The sequence below is a fragment of the Falco rusticolus genome, chromosome 4 (genome assembly GCF_015220075.1).
Source record: "Falco rusticolus isolate bFalRus1 chromosome 4, bFalRus1.pri, whole genome shotgun sequence".
NCBI lineage: Eukaryota > Metazoa > Chordata > Aves > Falconiformes > Falconidae > Falco > Falco rusticolus.
Genome location: NC_051190.1, coordinates 7,776,317 through 7,794,346, shown reverse-complemented (window position 1 = coordinate 7,794,346; position 18,030 = coordinate 7,776,317). Strand labels below are relative to the sequence as shown.

Genomic DNA, 18,030 nt, shown 5'->3' with positions numbered 1-18,030 from the left:
GCTGCAGGAGTGGCTGAGGCCAGGCGGCCAGGGGAAGGGCCACCAGCCCCCGTGCCTGTCACTGCCTCCGGCACCTTCCCTCAGGGCGCTGCCTGGGCTCTGGGCACCGCACCTGGGCCTCGGCCCGACGGGATCTTATCAACGGGACAAGGGGCAACGGGCACAAACAGCCACACAGGGAGCTCCTTCCCTTCCGAGCAGGAGGAGATGGGCTTTGCTGTGGGGGTGTCACGGCCTGGGGTGGGCTGCCCCGGGGCTGGGCAGTCTCTGGAGGCTCTCAAACCCCGCCTGGCCGTGACCCTGAGCGGCCGGCTCCTGGGGGAGCTGCTTTCGCAGGGCCTTGGGCTGGATGGCCTCCAGAGGTCCCTGCCAGCCCGGACCAGTCTGATTCTGCCGCTCTGTGCGGAGGCGCGGGGCCGACCCGCGGTGCTGAGGGGTGGTGGGGCCGCAGGGGCAGCGGGGTCGGGAAGGCGGTGGCGTGGGCTCTGAGGGGCCGGTGTGCGGGACAGCCGGGAGCGGGCAGCCCGGCGGGCAGCGGGAGCGCCCTTCGGCCGGCCTCTGTGCCGCCACAGGCTCACCGCCCCGGCCATAGGTGGCCAAAGACTGTTGCCGTGCATGCCCGGGGCATCGTGGAGGGGCTGCTGGCTGCCCGCAGGTGGTCTCCCCTTTGGAGACTGGTCAAAGGCTTGGGCTTTGTTTGTTGGGCTTTGTTGATGGCTCAACAGAGGGCTTGGTTTTGCAGTGTGCCCTCTTACTGCTGCTCTCGTGACGCGCTGGGCAGCAGTGGCTGCAGGGCAGGTGGGGACAAGCGGCACGGGCAGGAGGCAGAGCTGCCCATCCTGCTGGGGACATGGAGGGGCCTGTGCTGCTGGAGCCAGAGCATCGGCGGCTTGGTAACCCCTGGGCTCGGCCACGTCAGCCCCAGGCAGTGCAGGTGAGGGTACAGTCCTGCGTCCTTCCTCAGGGGCAGAAGAAGTTATTTAGTTTTCCTGAGGCAGGTACTCCCCCAGAGGGATGGCAGCCCACAGGGGAGCCTGCACTGGGGTGGGCAAGATGAGTGAGTAGTTAGGAGTGGCAGGAGGAGGCCAGAGGCTCTCACCCTGCGTGCCACATCACCAAAGGGATGGAGAGGGACTGAATGAAGGTGGTGAGAACAGGGGGAGTGGAGACCACAAGGAGGAAGAGGAAGTGGTGTTGAGCCTCGGGAAGGGAATGTGCTTCCCTGAAGACTCCCTTTTCTTTACATCTTTGCTTGTCCATGCCTTGATTCATAGGGAAAAGGTCCCTTCTATGGACCCACCGCCCACTCCAGAGTTCGCCACTTCTGTAGTCAGTGGCTCAGTGTCCACATGGAAAACAGTGATTTTTGGGGTCCCTCAGGGGTCCATACAGAGACTAGTACTATTTAATATCCTGACAGGCTGGAGGAGCTGGGATTGTTCAGCCTGGAGAAGGCTCCAGGGAGACCTTATTCCAGCCTTTCTATGTCTAACGGGGGCTTATAAGAAAGATGGAGACTTTCACCAGGGTCTGCAGTGACAGGTCAAGGGGCAATGATTTTAAACTGAAAGCAGGCAGATTTAGGTCAGACATAAAGAACAAACGCCTTGTGATGAGGGTGGTGAGACACCGGCACAGGTTGCCCAGAGTATGTGTGGATGCCCCATTCCTGGCAGTGTCCAGGCTGGATGGGGCCTGGAGCAACCTGGACGAGTGGAAGGTGTCCCTGCCCGTGGCAGGGGGTCGGGCTGTATGATCTTTGATGGCCCGTTCCAGCCCGACGCCCCTGTGACCGCAGGACGCCGGGGAGACGGGGAGGGAGGGAAGGAGGCAGACCCCCGCCCACCGGCCCGCCCCCGGCCCCCCCCCGGCCCCGGCCCGGCCCGCACTACAGCTCCCGGCGTGCCGCTGGATGGCGGCCGCCGCCGCGCCTGCGCGCCGCTTGGAAACTTCCAGGCGGCGGCCGCTGTGCCTTCTGGGTAGAAGACGGGCAGTCACCTCGGCGCCATTTTGTGGCGAGGGAGTGAGGGGTTGCGCGGGTGTGTTCGTCGCCCCGTGGTGGCGGTTAGCGCTTCGCTGCGTGCTTTTGGATCGTAGACGGCGTCATGGGCTCGGACAAGCGGTGAGCTTGGGTGGGAGGGCGAAGACAGAGGGGAGGAAGGGATGGGGGGGGGGGGGCGGGCGGCCCCGTGGGGTGGGCGATGGTGGGAGTTCGTTGCAGGTTCTTCTCGTTCTGAGTTCGGCCCGGTGTGCCCCGCAGCGTGAGCAGGACAGAGCGGAGCGGCCGTTACGGTTCCATCGTGGAGAGGGAGGACCGTGATGAGCGGGAATCCCGGAGCCGGCGTAGGGACTCTGATTATAAGAGGTCCAGTGAGGAGCGCCGCGGTGACCGGTACGATGACTACCGCGACTACGATAGCCGGGACTACGACAGCCGAGACTATGACAGCCGCGATAGCCGAGACTGCCGGGACTACGACAGCCGAGACTACGACAGTCGCGACAGCCGGGTCTGCCGAGACTACGACAGTCGCGACAGCCGTGATTGTCGAGACTACGACAGCCGTGATTGCCGTGACTACGATAGCCGTGACAGCCGAGACTACGATTGCCGGGACTACGATAGCCGGGATTGCCGAGACTACGACAGTCGCGACAGCCGAGACTATGATAGAGACTACGACAGCCGCGATTACGATAGCCCTGAGGTGAGTGGGGCGGGCAAGCCGGGCCCGGAGCATTGCGCACTGCAGCATGGAGCAGCTCCGGCCGCCGTGGGGGGAGGGAAGGGGCCGGGGCAGGCGGTGGTGGGCTCGCCCCAGGTCCCGGTACGAGCCCTCCTGGGGCCCGGCAGCCTGGTCCCCAGTGCCAGCGTTGGCATCCCCGGGGTTTGCTAAGGGCGAAGTTGGGGGGGGGGGTGACGGGTGACCTTGGTGTTCTGCCTGAGGCCATCAGGACCAAACCTGAGAAAGGTGGTCGTATGTGGTCTTGTCGTGCTTTGTTTTTACGGCGTTGCGGGGGCACGCTGCTAGAAATTGCGCTGGTTAATTCTGGGCACTGGCTTCTCAGAGGGAGCGGGAGCGTAGGAACAGTGACAAATCTGAAGATGGATACCATTCCGATGGCGACTATGGAGAGCACGACTACAGGAATGACATTAACGATGAGAAAGAAAGCAAAACCATCATGTTACGTGGCCTTCCTATCACGGTTACAGAGAACGATGTAAGTAGCCAGAAAGGGGTTTTGCTTTTCTTGCACCTTGGGAAGTCTGCAGCTTTGTGTCAGCAGGTCTGTTAGTCACTGCTGCCATTTTGTTGAAAGCTGCATCATGGTGGCTCGCTTTCCAACGTGTTGGTTGCACTGCCATTTTGAATCCTAAAAGGTTTTAAACTGTCGCTGTTGAGTAACAGAGGTCAGTTGAATGTTAACCAGTTTCTTTCAAACAGAATAATTTGCAAATAGTCTTCTTTTTTTGTGCATGTTTGGATTTTTAAACTACCAGTGCTTTAAACAGGATTTTAAACTACCTGTGCTTTTCTGCCTTTTGGTATAGGAGGAAAGACGCATGTTTTGTTGTTTGGTTGGTTTTGGTTTTTTCCTTCTCCTCCCTGCCCCAGGAGAGAGACACAGAGGAGGTACTTACTTGAATTTTTCTGGGTCTTTATTGAGGCCAGAAGTTCTTACTGGTGGGGTTACACACAGCCACCAAGCTCCTCAGCTGAGTATGGCCCGGCACAAAGCTGCTTTGTGTGGCTACAGCTGTGGAAGTCGTAAAATGGCTGCTGTGGAGCTGAGGGAGCAAGTACAGATGAGCTTGATATGTGGTTATCTAACATTTTTTAATGGAAAGATACTAAATGTAATTGGCTTAGAGCTTTCTTTTTTAATTTTTTTTTTTTCTTCCTTGCTGGATTATTTTGATGACCAAGATACAGGCCCACAGCTGTTACTTGAGGGGTGAGTGGGAACCCTGTAAAAGCAGAACTACTCCAGTTTGTTTTCAGGCAGACTCCACCTTTGCCTCAAAGATCTTAGTGCATTTTTTTGCTAACATGAAGGATCCCTGTGCACCATTTCTGTAACAGAATTACATTTTTTTGTCTTTTCCTGATTATTTACTACCCTCCTAATACTGAGTGGGTTTTTTTTAGTCATCATGTGCTGGTCTGCTATTTTTGTAAGTGGTCACTAGTGTAAGCTCATGCATCCAAATGAGGCAACTCAGTCAGACATTACACAGAACATTTCAGAACAGTTTGTCTCTGAGGTATTAAGTGTTGTAGCTCTATAGTTTTGCAAAGAACTGTAGCATAATTTATGGGGAAGTTTATAATTCTGAACTCAACTTTAGACTGTAGATGATGCATCTTGGAACTACTAGTTGTTTTTTTAACATTACCTTAAGACTTCTGATTATGTACATATTTTTCAGCTTTTTCCACTTTTTCATGATGAAAAAGCTACTTGCACTGAAGATGTCAGTTCCAGTCAGCATGTAAATGGGCAGCTTTACATCAGATCCCCTGTAGAAGTGGAACTGTTAGAGGATGAGAACTGTAGTGTGAGCCTTAATGTATGTATCATGGAGCCTTGGAATACAGTGCTGGGAGCCAGGGGCCTTTAGGTAGCAGGGAGAGGGATGCTGACAGTGTCCTGTATAAAAACTATGGAGCAAGCACAGGGGTTTTTTTTGTCTTGTTGTGCCATAGGGATTCAGATTCTGGATGATGCTGTGGCCAAGTGAAGGTTTTGTTTTTTTCCTTCTCCTCCTACACTACAGTTGGTTTAGTGTAGCAAAGAACTGGTTTAGTGTAGCAAAGAACTGTGTGGATTCTCTGGTGCTCATCAGTCTCTTGTTAAGTTCTCCATAAAGGTTTTCTTTTTCTCTGAGATAGTTTGACAACGTTATGATTCTATGTGCCTCTTGCATGTACTGTAAGGTAGGTTGCTTCTGTGACTGTCCTAGCTGTCTGCCAGGATGTGAAAATTTAACTGTCTGATTAAAATCTCACACAGATTCGCGAGCTTATTGAGTCCTTTGAAGGTCCTCAGCCTGCAGACGTGAGGCTGATGAAAAGAAAGACAGGTGAGAGCTCTTAATCCAGTTTTTGACATCAACTTCCTCTTCCCTAGCCCAAAAGAGTATCCAGAATTGCCCCCAAACTGCAAGCACATGCAATAAAAAAAAATAAAAAATAAAAGGTTTGCCATGGCTAAGGAATGTGGCTTTTTGGAAGACTCTTAGATAGCTGGTCAACATGTAAAAAGAAGTCTGTCTGCAGGGGTTTTTGTTAACAGGTATTGGTAAGTAATGATAGTATAAACACATTTAATAGTATGTAGTCTGTTGCATGGTTACCTTTAAACATGGATTCAAATCGAGTGAAATGTAGCCAGTTAAGGGAGCTTGGTTCCTTGCCATGGCAAAATAACAAGCAGATCCCAGCAGTTGGCGTCGCATTTGTAAAGCTGCTTTGTCATGAAGTAATGAAGCAGTTGGAGAGAGATTCACCTGTTTTAAAGGAACTGACTAACACAAGTATCCCGTCTATATCTGAATGCTGTCTCTAGGTGTAAGCCGTGGTTTCGCCTTCGTGGAGTTTTATCACTTTCAAGATGCTACCAGCTGGATGGAAGCCAATCAGGTTGCTTCACTCACCAAGTCTAGATATTCCTGAAAATGGAACAAGTCTGTACAGTTTAAAAAAAAAAAAAAAAAAGGAAAAAAATAAAGGTGGAAGGAGTGGTTTGTTCCATAACAATGATTTAAAAGAATAAAGGCTTTGTATATATTAAAATTTGTAACAGCAGGACAAAATACTGGGTAAAATTAGGAGAGAAAATTGGTTGTTTTGAGCACTCCCTGGTAAAATGTGCTATGGTTTTAATGGCTTGGTTTCAATTTAATTGGCTCATGAAGGTTTAGCAAGTAGTCTTTAGAAAATCTGAACTTATTTCCACCTGATATTTCTTCTCTGTTGCCAGAGAAAGCACCAGGTCTGTGCATTACGTTGATATTAACCCTGAAAGAGAAGTGTCAGATCATGGCAATAGTGCATTCTTCCAGTTAAAGAGGAAGAACTGGCTCTTCTAGAGGAAAAGCATGTTTATTCCAACTATATTTTATAGACAGTGAATTGTCACATACGTTATGCTGTGTATTTTGGCTTTTTTGAAGTATGACTTAATGCAGGGCCAAAATGCAATGAGAGTCCTCTAGTTTCTGGGATTTCCCTGTTGCACTGCAGTTTGACTTGCTTTTGCTCCTTTTTGAATATTCATAGTCTGTTTCACAATAGAACTTAAAAACTCTCAAAGTGAGCAAAGTATATCAAATCTTTGTTTGTTTTTACAATTGAATATTTGATGTGAAGGTCCCTGGGCAGCATGAGGAATGGTATCTGCTCTGTTGGCGTTATGCATAAAGAAGTGGCGCTGTAATGGGATTCACAGGCAGTTAGTTCCAGCAGATGGAAGTTGTGTGCCTTACGCTGGAATAGGGTTTCATGTGTCCTGTACGGTGGGTGATTTCCCCAGCCAGAGAGCAGTATTCAAATACTGTTTTCCTGACATGCTGCTCAGTAGGGTTGGTGAATGCAGTGGAAAGATTTAGATCAAAAAATTCATGCTCAGCATGTTTTCAGAAACGAGATAATTTTAATATATACAAAGCTGTACTGATGCATAATTTATTGAAACATACTCAAATTCACTCCAGTAACCAGCCACCCTAGTAGTAGGGAAAACGTAGACTGTCCCCAGCAGCCCAGTTGCTGACTGTTAGATGAAAGAATGATGTATTGCAACTATGCCAGCAGCTTTGTTTCTATGTGTGCATATCCAATGAGTGCTGGGCCCTCCAACCCTCCCTCCTGCCGGTAGGAGAAATGGCTTTGCCCTATTTAGTTGTGCAGAATGTGAGAGCCTTATTCATGCTACGTGCTAGATCTATGTCAGACCCTGTTATCAAGAAAAGCCACCGGTCCTGACACTTCTGTGGTACCTCTGCAGTAAGCCAATCTGCTATAAAAATAGTTTGTTAAAATGTCTGGGGTTTGGCCTCTTAATACGCGCTTCCTCAGATGTACTTCCTCAGACAGACTTCACCTGTTTGACTAAACTATGTTGATGGCCATATTGTGAAAGGGCATTCTGCATAGCCACACCTGGCAAAGTGTGAGGCTGAGAATCAAGGCTTCTTAACTAGATGTAAATTCCTAACTCCTCTAAAGTCGGAGTGAGAGGACATGCTGAAAGCATTATGAACTTTTCCTACCCTTGGAGAAGCTTCACTTGCAGTCTAGTTACTCATTTTGGAGAGCTCCTGCCTGAATGAAGAACACAAACCTCTTGTGCAGGCTTCCCATTGAACTGATGCATTAGTCAAAGGAAACCACTCTGAGTTACATTTCAGTTGATGGCACTTGTAATCCGGTCTCCAAGAAGTCTTAAGCAGGGTCCCTTTGGGAGGAATTACTGTATTTTCAAAGGGACACTTGTGAAGAAAGTGCTTGGAAAAGTAATCCAAATGTGGTTTTTAAAAGGTCTGGGGTATTTGGAGTAGGGGAAGAAGTGAAGCCGTTACCTAAGGATGTTTAAAATGTTGCTCAGTACTATACCAGAAGTGAATAGAAATGTGGGGGCAAAGAGACTCCTAAAAACGTGTTAATCCTGAATGCAGCAGGTTAGGACTTTGTCTCCTTCGAGACACTTTCTGGTTCCATGTCAGCGTTTAGTGTTTGGCAGCTTTTTCAACACTCCCTGATTCCGTTTATCTTTGCTCCACATCCCATTCTCTTGCTGCCCTCGTCCTCCTCTCTGCAGGATTGGATGGGCAGGGTGTAGGTGGCGGTGGTTGTCCTCCACATCCTCCCCATATGTTGTCCATTTAATTCAGGAGCACTGATTCCTCCGAAGGGTGCTCTGCCATGGGAAAATGAACATGTGTGCCTCGATACAGGAATAATTGAAACCACTTTTTTTGCAGAAAAAGCTGGTGATCCAAGGGAAGCAGATCGCGATGCACTACAGCAACCCCAGGCCTAAATTTGAGGACTGGCTTTGCAACAAGGTATCACATGTGGTTCTATGGGCAGGAGTCCTCTGTGCTTTTCAGTGGCTCTGGCTTGAACAAAGTGATACGTGATCCAAACCTGCTTGTGCTCCTGGTCTGTGTGATAAGCATAGGAACAGTAAAATGCAGGAATGAAAACGTTTCCTAGCTCGGGTGGCAAAATAGATGGAGTCACTGAGGTGTTGCTGCAGAACACAGATTGGGTGGTGAGGTGTGCTAGAGTAAGAAGTTGCGAGGTGATGGCTAATTTACTGTTGAATTGCTGCTGGTCTGCTATAGGCTGCTGTGTGCTCTTTGTTTCACACAGCCAGTGGAGGTGATTTAGTAAGATGAGGACTAGGCTGTTTGTCGGGCTTTAACTACATTTCTTGCCCGTAAGGGTAACTTGTTTTCCACCCTGTGTTTGATTTTAACATGCTTTTTAAGTAGTTCCTATGCCTGGGATTGTAAGTTGAAGACCTCGCAGTTAAAATAACTGAAGAGTTCAGGAGGACTAAGGGAGAGATAGTTGGGATATTCTGAAAAGGAGCTGTGATATGGGCAAGGGTGGCTTTTGCTGTTCTTGATTGTTCTGGTGGGTTTAGCTTTGTTATGTTACTTTGTGTGAAAGTCTAGTTTTTGTTGCTATACAGCAAATGCAACCATTTTAACAAATCACTCGAGTTCTTACTAGACTTCTCTTATTCCTCATAGTGCTGCCTTTACAACTTCAGAAGGAGGCTAAAATGCTTCCGCTGTGGAGCGGACAAATTTGGTATGTTACACTGATCTCTTGGCTGTGTTTGATTTTGTGGAAAACTTTCTCTCCTGTGTAGGAAACAAAGTTCACTGTAGGTCCTAGGCTGGCTTGTGAAATGCTCGGTTTGAGAGAATGAGCCGTATTGTGACTAAAACATTTTCTTCTTCTTACGAAGATTCAGAACAGGAGGTGCCACCTGGAGCATCAGAAGCCGTTCAGTCTGTGGATTATTACTGTGATAGTAAGTAATCTTTGATTTGTTTTATAATTTGATACGTGAACGCAGGGACTGAAATCCTTCCTGTACCTCAGACTACCTGCTGAAGAACCTGAACTACGCCAGAAAGCGGTTACATGCACAGCTAATATCATACTCTCTTTTCTCCTCAGCCATCATTCTCCGAAACATTGCTCCTCACACGGTAGTGGAATCCATCATGACTGCCTTGTCTCCATACGCATCTCTGGCAGTCAATAATATTCGTCTAATCAAAGACAAGCAGACGCAGCAAAATAGAGGCTTTGCGTTTGTGCAGCTGTCTTCTGCCATGGTGAGGGCCTTACTGATGTGTTGGGAGAGAAACAGCTTGTTAACGTGCTTCTGTAGCTGAAGCATTTAGAGCTTTTGAGCTGTCTGACTGACTGCTCTGGTTCACCAAAGGTTAATTGAAACTCGGTGTGTCAAAGCTTTTCATCTTTAGCTGCAGTTGGGAAAGAAGGTGGTGGGGATGTTGTGAGCACGTAGGAAAGCTGTTTCCGTAGCAGAGAGCTATTCTGGATTAAAGGCTGGTTTCATGCTTGGATCACAAAAATAGGTCTGGGATAGTATTTTGTTAACTGAAATTAAGGTCTGGAGCATATAATATGGGACAGAGTGCGCAGAATTGGCCTTCCACCTTGAGAAGGAAGGGGAGGAGGGGGGTATTGCTGCTCTCTGCAGCATCCAAAGGGAGGGTCTAGGGACAGCAGAGAGACATTTTTCTTGAGGGTATGCAGGGATAGGACACTAGGAAATAGCATTAAGTTGAAACATGGAAAATTGCAGTGAGGTACAAGGAAAACCTCTTTACTGTGAAGGAGGACAGATACTGGCATAGGGTCCCTGAAGGATGGTAAAGTCTTTGTCCTGGAGGTCCTTAAAAGATCTGTAGATACAGCACTTAGGGACATGGTTTAGTGGTGGACTTGGCAGTGCTAGCTTTACAGTTGGACTTGATCTTAAAGGTCTTTTCCAACCTAAATGATTCTACGTACCAAACTCAAGTCAGCAGCATGATCTGTTTGGGCCTGCTGTAGGTAGAGTGGAACAGTTGTTGCTGCCTGAAAACAGGTGCCTGATCTCGATACCTGCTTGGCCTCCCTTTTGGAGTAATTTGGGGCAAACATCTTCAGTGACCTGGGGAGGGAAGCATGCACTGTTGGCATGTGGGCTGTGATCGGTCCCATTGTGCTCTTCTACATGTGTATAGTATGAGAAGATGGAGGTGTTCTTACAGCACTACCTGCTTTCAGCGGCTGTATGTGAAAAGGTGAAGCTTTGGAAACTTGTGAATCTCCAGTAACCTGCCTATAATAATGAGTGTTTTTTCTTGTAGGATGCTTCTCAACTGCTGCAGATTTTACAAAGTCTTCAGCCACCATTAAAAATTGATGGCAAAACAATTGGTGTTGACTTTGCAAAGAGTGCCAGAAAGTGAGTTGCAGTAACAGTTTATTTTTTACACCCCCCCTACCCCTGCCGTTTATATTGGAGATGTGTTGTCACCCAGGCTTTTTAAGATTACTGTCACTCCAAAGTTTTGCTTATGTGTCTTGTGTTGCATACATCCAGCTTTTTACTGTGTGTGGGGAGAGTGAAAGCAGTGTTTCCTACCACCCCTATTTCCAGTCCTCTGAAGATAACATCATAACTACTTGTGTACATAGCATGCTTGTTTCCTTGGAGACTTAGTGACTTGTTATTGACTGTACAACAATGAACCTCAAGTTCCTTTACTTGCCAAGCAGTGCTTTGGCTCATTCATTATAATCAGAATGTTTTGTAACTGCCAAGAAATCCACGTGTAAGGGCAGACTCTGCCCCCTTGCATAAGGAGACACTTCAGCAAAAAGCAGTATTTACTCAGATGCATGATTTTTGTGGTTACAGAGACTTGCTTCTCCCAGACGGTAACAGAGTCAGCGCCTTCTCTGTGGCAAGTACAGCCATTGCTGCAGCTCAGTGGTCATCCACTCAGGTATGATTTGGAGTTTGGTGCTCATAGTTGTGTTTTCCTGAAAAAGAAAATGTAGAGCATACAGTTTCACTGTTGGCCACTTGCTTGCTTGAACTGACCAAAGCTGCTTTGACGGATGTGAGCTGACAGTTGGGCTGGAGCCTAAACAGTGTCAGAATCCCTAAATACAGTAACCGTATCTGTTCTAACAAAAATTACCTGCTCGAATTTCAGCCACAGACTGGAGAAGGCAGCACCCTTGACTACAGTTACCTCCAGTCAGGACAGGATGGCTACACACAGTATGCTCAGGTTGGTAGTGGTGGTTATGCTTTAACCAGTAGGTGGTTGTAATTTGGGTATCTGCTCATCTTGCATTGTCGTTCTTCTCCATTTGCAGTACTCCCAGGATTACCAGCAGTACTACCAAAATCAAGGAGGAGTATTGGACACAGATGCAGCTACCATATCAGGTAGTACTTCTGACATGTGGGGATGCTCTTGTCTGTAATCATAGTGTTGCAATAGCAGTATTTTACTGTAGCCTTTGTTACTTTGCTGTGTAAAGGGACACTTGGCTCTCCTTGCTCTCAGGATGTGTGAATGAGTATGTGTTGCTAGAGGACCGTAACAGATTGGTTCAAGTGGGTTCTCTAGTTGGTGAGGTGAGAGCGCAGCCTCCACTCCAGCCTATTGACAAAAGCCTTGAGCTCGTGAGAACTGTGTAAGCAGCTCTAGACAAATCTTGAGCACTAGCAGCTCTCAGATGCCACGAGTCACTGGCCTTGGGAGCAGAATATTTCCTCCTGAAAAGGAAACTGTTCCTTGTCTGGTTAGAAAATACCCACTGTGTATCTGTCTCCTTTTGAACGTTTACTGCCTTGTTTGGCTGCTGGAGCTGGAATTGGGAGCTGAAACTGTAAACAAAGTAATTTTAGCACTAGGATGAAATACTGTTCTACAGATCAGTTGGCTTATCCATTATCGCTCTCTGTTGGCAGGAGCTCCAGTCACTACCACCACAGCTGCAGTCGTGTCCCAGAGTCCTCAGTTATATAATCAACAGACAAACTCACCTGACTCTCCGGTAATTACAGCACTAATTGCTCCTTGCTTTCAACACAGGGTTATGTGGGATATCTGGTTTAGCTGTTGCCTTCTCTCTTTAAAGTGGGTGGTACAGCAAAGCTGCTGAGTGTCCGTGGGTTGCTCACAGTGCTTATGGTCATAAATCATCTGCCAATTCTTTTCTGTGAAAAGTTTCTTGTTTAGTTTTTTTTTGTTGGTTAAAGGTGAGTGCTAAGTGTACTGGTGAAGAGGAACTAGCTGTTGTATGTGTGGTGTGGGCTGCTCATGCCTTAGCTCGCTGTCCTTGTTTTCTTGCACCTTGGTGACAGATTTTCTAATTGAGGTTCCTGATTTGGGTTTTTTTTTCAGACACAATCAGCACCACCTACCACTAGCACTCAGGCACAAACGGCTCCCCCGACTGGCGTAGTCCCTGGAACCAAGTACGGTAAGCAGTTGGGCGTTGCTGGTGGGGACAGGTATCTGTCACTGTATAGTAAGAGAGAGACTTGGCTTTGGCTGAGTGCTCTTATCGCCATATGTCAGTGGTGAAGCTGTCCCTGGAGTGTGTTCTGCATGGGTGATTAAGAGCCCTTTACAGACATGCCTGCCATTGTGGCTGGTAATAAACTCAGAATTTTAACTGAAATACAGAAAGATACCTGTCTGAATTCGACTGGAACGACCATATCCCACACTTTAATTTTTTTACAGCTGTCCCTGACACTTCCACCTACCAATATGATGAATCTTCAGGATATTATTATGATCCTGTAACAGGGCTCTACTATGATCCTAATTCCCAGGTAAACACAAGTTCTTCCCACCTGTCTTAACTGTTGAAGTCCATTAGTTCCCTGTCTCATCATACAAGTGAAATTAACTTTGAGGTGCACAAAATACTGAATGTAACAGATAACGTTCAGCAGTGTGTGTAGGACTGGGACTTCCCTCTGGTATAGCTCTTCCATTTTTCTCTCCTTCCCTTAATTTTCCTCACAGTTTGGCCCACATAGTGTTTGTGAAAAGAGCTAATCCTAACGGAGCTATTTTGCTGCTGGGTGCATGCAAAGTGCACCTAGCTCGGGGCTCTGGTGGGTCATCTGTTGAGAGAGGCAGAAGGCTTTCTGTAGTGCTGTTGGGCAGAAGGCCTGTGTCTGGGGGCAGCCGCTTCAGCCACGTCATGCCTTTTGACTCCTTTGTGGAGTCTGCAGAACTTGTTTGGACTCTACAGAACACCTTCCTATTTGATGCAGTAGTATGAATCAAACAGCCAGCTTTGGTTCTTCCTTGGATGTTTAGCTTGTATGAAGCATTTAACTGTCTTGACTCTTCCTTTGGCAGTATTACTACAATGCCTTAACCCAGCAGTACCTTTACTGGGATGGCGAAAAAGAGACCTACATGCCTGCTGCAGAAGGTGTCACGTACCAACAAACAGCTACCACAACTACCACCAAAGAAGTGAAGGAGAAGAAAGAGAAGCCTAAAAGTAAAACTGCTCAACAGGTAAAAGACAAAATGGGATTGTAACTGGGCTAAAGTCTTCTGTGAAATGGCATAATGGTTCTCCTTTTTCATGATAAAGGAAATCCTAGGTTATTCGGTGGGGTGTATGCCTGCAATCTGCAAGTATTGTAGAGGGCTGAGGAGAGGTGGAGTTGGCAAGGCTTCAGTGCAGAAATAAGCTCTGCATAGGAGGAATGCATATGGAATCATGCCAGGACCAGTGGGAGTATAACTAAGCCATCACTTCAAGGATTAGATCGATAAGAAGGGTTCATACAGTAAAAGAAGCAAGCTGCGGTATCTTTGAACACTGTATACAGGGAAACAGCTGCACTACATCCAGTGTCCTGTGATTTTAAAAAGAAAAGGTAGTGGGTTGACTTGTTCTGGAAACTGTACGCAAGATTGACAGCTGTGAGGGGAGCTGTCTGAGCAAACCACTCTGCATTTCAGATTGCTAAAGACATGGAGCGCTGGGCAAAGAGTTTGAACAAGCAGAAAGAGAACTTCAAGAATAGCTTCCAGCCACTGAGTACCAGGGAGGAGGAGCGGAAAGAGTCAGCGGCTGCAGATGCAGGCTTTGCCCTCTTTGAGAAGAAGGTGAAAGTGCTGGCAGTAGTATGGAGCGGGGTGTGGTATGGCAGAGAGCTTGGTGCTCATGGCATTGTTGTCTCATCCAGGGAGCTCTGTCTGAGAGACAGCAGATCTTGCCAGAGGTGTTGAAGAATGGGGATGATGAAAATCCACTGAAGGTGAGTGTGAGATACCTGGCAGAGGTATTCCCAAAGGTTACCGGTAAAGCATTTTAGAAGAGTTCTAGGAAATCCTTGCTTTCCACAGCATCATCTGTAAAAAGCTGTGGTGGTTACAGTGGTCTGACACAAGTGCAGTAAGATGAGGCTAGAAGAAATCACAGCTTTTCTCTGCTTAAGAGCTCGGTTGAGGTTTTGAGGTTTCCAAAAGCATGGTACTTAAATTACTGTTTGGTTAGTGGGAAGTAAGTCTGGCTGCCACTGTAGTATATTGTTCTTTTCAGTTGCGTTTCATCCTCAGTAATGAGAGGGTGATGCCCCTCCTGTGCAACACCAAACACATCTACAGTCTCCACGTTCCCTTTTTGGGCTCTCCAAACTGTGGTGATGCTGTCATGTTCCACCTAACACTGTCCTTCCTTTCTTAGCGTGGCCTTGTGGCTGCCTACAGTGGCGATAGTGATAACGATGAGGACTTACTGGAAAGAATGGAGAATGAGGAAGAGAAGCTGACTGACTGGAAGAAGATGGCTTGTCTGCTGTGTAGAAGGCAGTTCCCAAATAAAGATGCTCTGATTCGGCACCAGCAGCTGTCTGACTTGCACAAGGTAGTTGCGTTACGCTGTCAGGAGGGTACTTGGTTGCCATAATTCGGTGTATAAACCAAAGCTATAATACCTGTCACAGTTTGGAAAACTGTTCCTATTAAATCAAACATACTGCATTGGATTGTTGCTCTCCCAAAAGTCAGCTACTTACGTGAAAGGAGCTGTTGCATGTGTCATGCTGTTAACAGGAATCTCCTTGTTTCAGCAAAACATGGATATCTACAGGAGATCAAAGCTTTCAGAGCAGGAACTTGAAGCCTTGGAGCTGCGTGAGAGAGAGGTCAGTGCTGAGATGAGCAGATGAGTAGCTAATGGAAAACCTGCACAGGTGATATGTTGAGCTCTTTATCCTGACACATGTCACTTGAGATAATCCTTGTAAGCCAACCCCTTCTTGGGTCAAGGTTCAGAGTTGTCCTGTTGCATGGAGAGAAGTGTCCTATATCCCACGACTACTTCTTAGCAGGGAAGGGCCATTTCACCTCCAGCTCAGGGTTGCCAGAGTGGGACCAGAAACCTTTGAGTGGCTAATTGAGGGCTAATCCAGCAGGTGTTGGGGCCAGACTCTTCCTACCCTAGTGCAGGTTCCCATGTGCTCCAGGGACTTGCTTGAGGTTCTCTTCTGTGGTGTTAGTCAAGCTGTGTATTAGCAGGCTGCAGCGGACAGATACCTGTCATAGCAGGCATGTAGCTTACTCATAGCTCAAAGATGAGCAAAAGTGTCTTCAAAAATCAGTACTAAATCTGGTTCCCTCATGCAGATGAAATACAGAGACAGAGCAGCAGAGAGGCGGGAGAAGTACGGCATCCCGGAGCCTCCTGAGCCAAAGCGCAAGAAGGTGTACGATGCTGGCACAGTGTATGTATCTGAGAGCTCCTCAGCAATTGCTTCGATGCACGATGAGCAATGTGGTTAACTCCTCTCTTCTTCCTGCAGTAATTACGAGCAGCCCACCAAAGATGGCCTTGACAACAGTAACATCGGCAACAAGATGCTGCAGGCCATGGGCTGGAGGGAAGGCTCAGGCTTGGGAAGAAAATGTCAGGGCATCACAGCACCCATTGAGGTAAGTGGAGATGGATGCTGCTTTGATGAGGTTTGGTGCCTGTTTTTAATCCAGAAGCACTTGCTGCTCAAGGGACAAAATGGTTGTCCACAGCAAAGCTGCCTCTGTTGATATTCGCTCCTGCTCCTGTTTGTCCCATCAGATGCTAAAGCTGAGGCAGAGCTGGGACTCGGACAGGCAGGGCTCTGCTTCTGTCTCCCTTCAGAAATCTGCTCCTGAGGTGCTGTGGGGTGCTGTGGCAGTGGGCCTGCCCTTGAGCTGCGTACCTCGGGGTGGGCCGCCCTACCTCCCCCCAGCTGCTGGCTTTGGGTCTGGCTGCTCAGGGTTACTCTGTTAGGAACCACATTCTGTGCAGTTCCATTTCGGCTGGGGTTGGAGCAGTGTGGAGCCAGCAAGTGTGGGATGCTGTGTGCGGTCTCATCTCCTGGTGTCAGTATTTATAGCTGTGTGGGATCCCCAGGGGAGCTGGAGAAGTTGGCTGGATTGATGACTTTTCCTGTGGTGTTTTGCGTGGTGGTGTGGCCTCGCTGCAGAGCTGAAGCATGTGTATTTTCCCTTGCAGGCCCAAGTACGAATGAGAGGAGCTGGCTTGGGAGCCAAGGGCAGCTCCTACGGTGTCTCCACTGCAGATTCGTACAAAGATGCAGTGCGGAAAGCCATGTTTGCTCGCTTCACGGAGATGGAGTAACGCGCTGTGGCCCGCAAAGCACACACTTGTTAGCCAGAACTGACTGTTAAACTCTGTAGCCTTGGTGGCCTGCCTGTATCCTGGTTATGGTTTAGAGTTGACCATTTCATTCCCTTGGACTTTTTTCCCCTCTCGGCATGTAACACTTCCATGAGCAGATTGTTTGAACTGCCCCAAACTTCATGCTGGAGAGCTCCTGGTTAGACCAAAGGGGATGCTGATCTTTATACGGTCCTGTACATAATGTAATGTATTTTGTGTTTGGAGCGTGTTGTCCAGATGCTGTCCCTGCCCTCTGGAGCAGGGGCAGGACCTGTTAGCTGTGGTTTCACACCATCTCTGCTCTCTTTGTTGTATTGTCTGTCTGGGTTTTGGGTTTTTGTTTTTGGTTTGGGTTTTTGTTTTTTTTTGGAGAATTTACCTGTACATTTTGTATGATACATCTTTGTATAGACTTTTTGAAGACTTTGATTCTAGTTGCCAGTTTGGCTCATTTCCAAAAGAAATACATCCAAAAATGATCCTATTTCTGTTTCTCAGTGGGTGAATGAAGAATAAGTTGCCAATGCTACTGGTCCTTTCTGTGGTTCTGCTTCTTCCTTCATGAGAGACTTCATCCTGGAGTCTCCCTCCTCCACGTAGCGTTCCACTCTCCTGCTTCCTTTCATCCCTGTGCTGTACCTTAAGTGTCTTTGTCACAGCTTCAGCGTGAATGCTGGCTGGTGGAGGACCAGCTCTTCTTGTATCCCATCTGGCCATAGCTATGGGAGCAGGACAGGACCAGCAGAAACGCCTCTGAAGCTTGCTGCCTGCCCTGGAGCCCCTGGGTATTGCGAGCAGTGCTCCGGTGGGTGGTGGGCTGAAGGGGACAGGTTGCCAACCCCTCAGCGGGGGTCTGAGCCTGGCATGGGGCCTGTGTGCTCCCCCGAGGCGTGTCTCCAGCCTCACTGGGCACAGCGCCACAGAGCTGTGGAGGCTGGGTGATGGTGAACCACCTCTTCCCGGAGGTTTCCTCCCTTCAGTTACTGTTTTCACGTTTTTCCCTCTGCCGGCGCTTGCGTCTGGGGTATCGTCACCCTTGCACCCTCTTCCCCTTCGGCTGTGGAGCTTGCCCAGCCTCCCCTGGGAAGCCAAGCCAGGAGAAGTCTTTCCCCGTGGAGTAACCAGGCCAGCACTGTCCAGGTGGGCATAGGAACAGTTCCGGACGGAGCAGAAGCTCCACCACCCGTTGCGGTGCAAGGCCCTTCTGTGGCTGCGTTGCGGGGTGGGGTGAACCCCGCTTTGCTGCCAAACCTGCCTGGGCCGC

General features: G+C 48.4%; 1 protein-coding gene across 1 annotated transcript; it reads left to right on the top strand.

Annotated features, from left to right (window-relative positions):
• Positions 1-1,963: 1,963 nt before the first annotated feature.
• On the top strand, positions 1,964-17,250 carry RBM5 (RNA binding motif protein 5). The gene is made up of 24 exons (XM_037383102.1): positions 1,964-2,122; positions 2,261-2,708; positions 3,070-3,225; positions 5,020-5,089; positions 5,575-5,648; positions 7,991-8,074; positions 8,771-8,831; positions 8,992-9,057; positions 9,207-9,367; positions 10,412-10,509; positions 10,966-11,053; positions 11,267-11,344; positions 11,433-11,505; positions 12,034-12,119; positions 12,470-12,548; positions 12,815-12,906; positions 13,445-13,609; positions 14,063-14,209; positions 14,290-14,361; positions 14,790-14,969; positions 15,175-15,249; positions 15,731-15,828; positions 15,907-16,036; positions 16,599-17,250. The coding sequence occupies exons 1-24, from the start codon at positions 2,106-2,108 to the stop codon at positions 16,722-16,724; spliced, it is 2,724 nt and encodes a 907-aa protein (XP_037238999.1). The 5' UTR covers positions 1,964-2,105; the 3' UTR covers positions 16,725-17,250.
• Positions 17,251-18,030: the final 780 nt, after the last annotated feature.

Excerpts from the sequence above, each read along its gene's own strand:
- RBM5 (XM_037383102.1), top strand. Across the intron at positions 5,090-5,574 it reads GCTGATGAAAAGAAAGACAG|GTGTAAGCCGTGGTTTCGCC; the intron begins GTGAGAGCTCTT and ends TGCTGTCTCTAG. Across the intron at positions 11,345-11,432 it reads GCTACACACAGTATGCTCAG|TACTCCCAGGATTACCAGCA; the intron begins GTTGGTAGTGGT and ends CTCCATTTGCAG.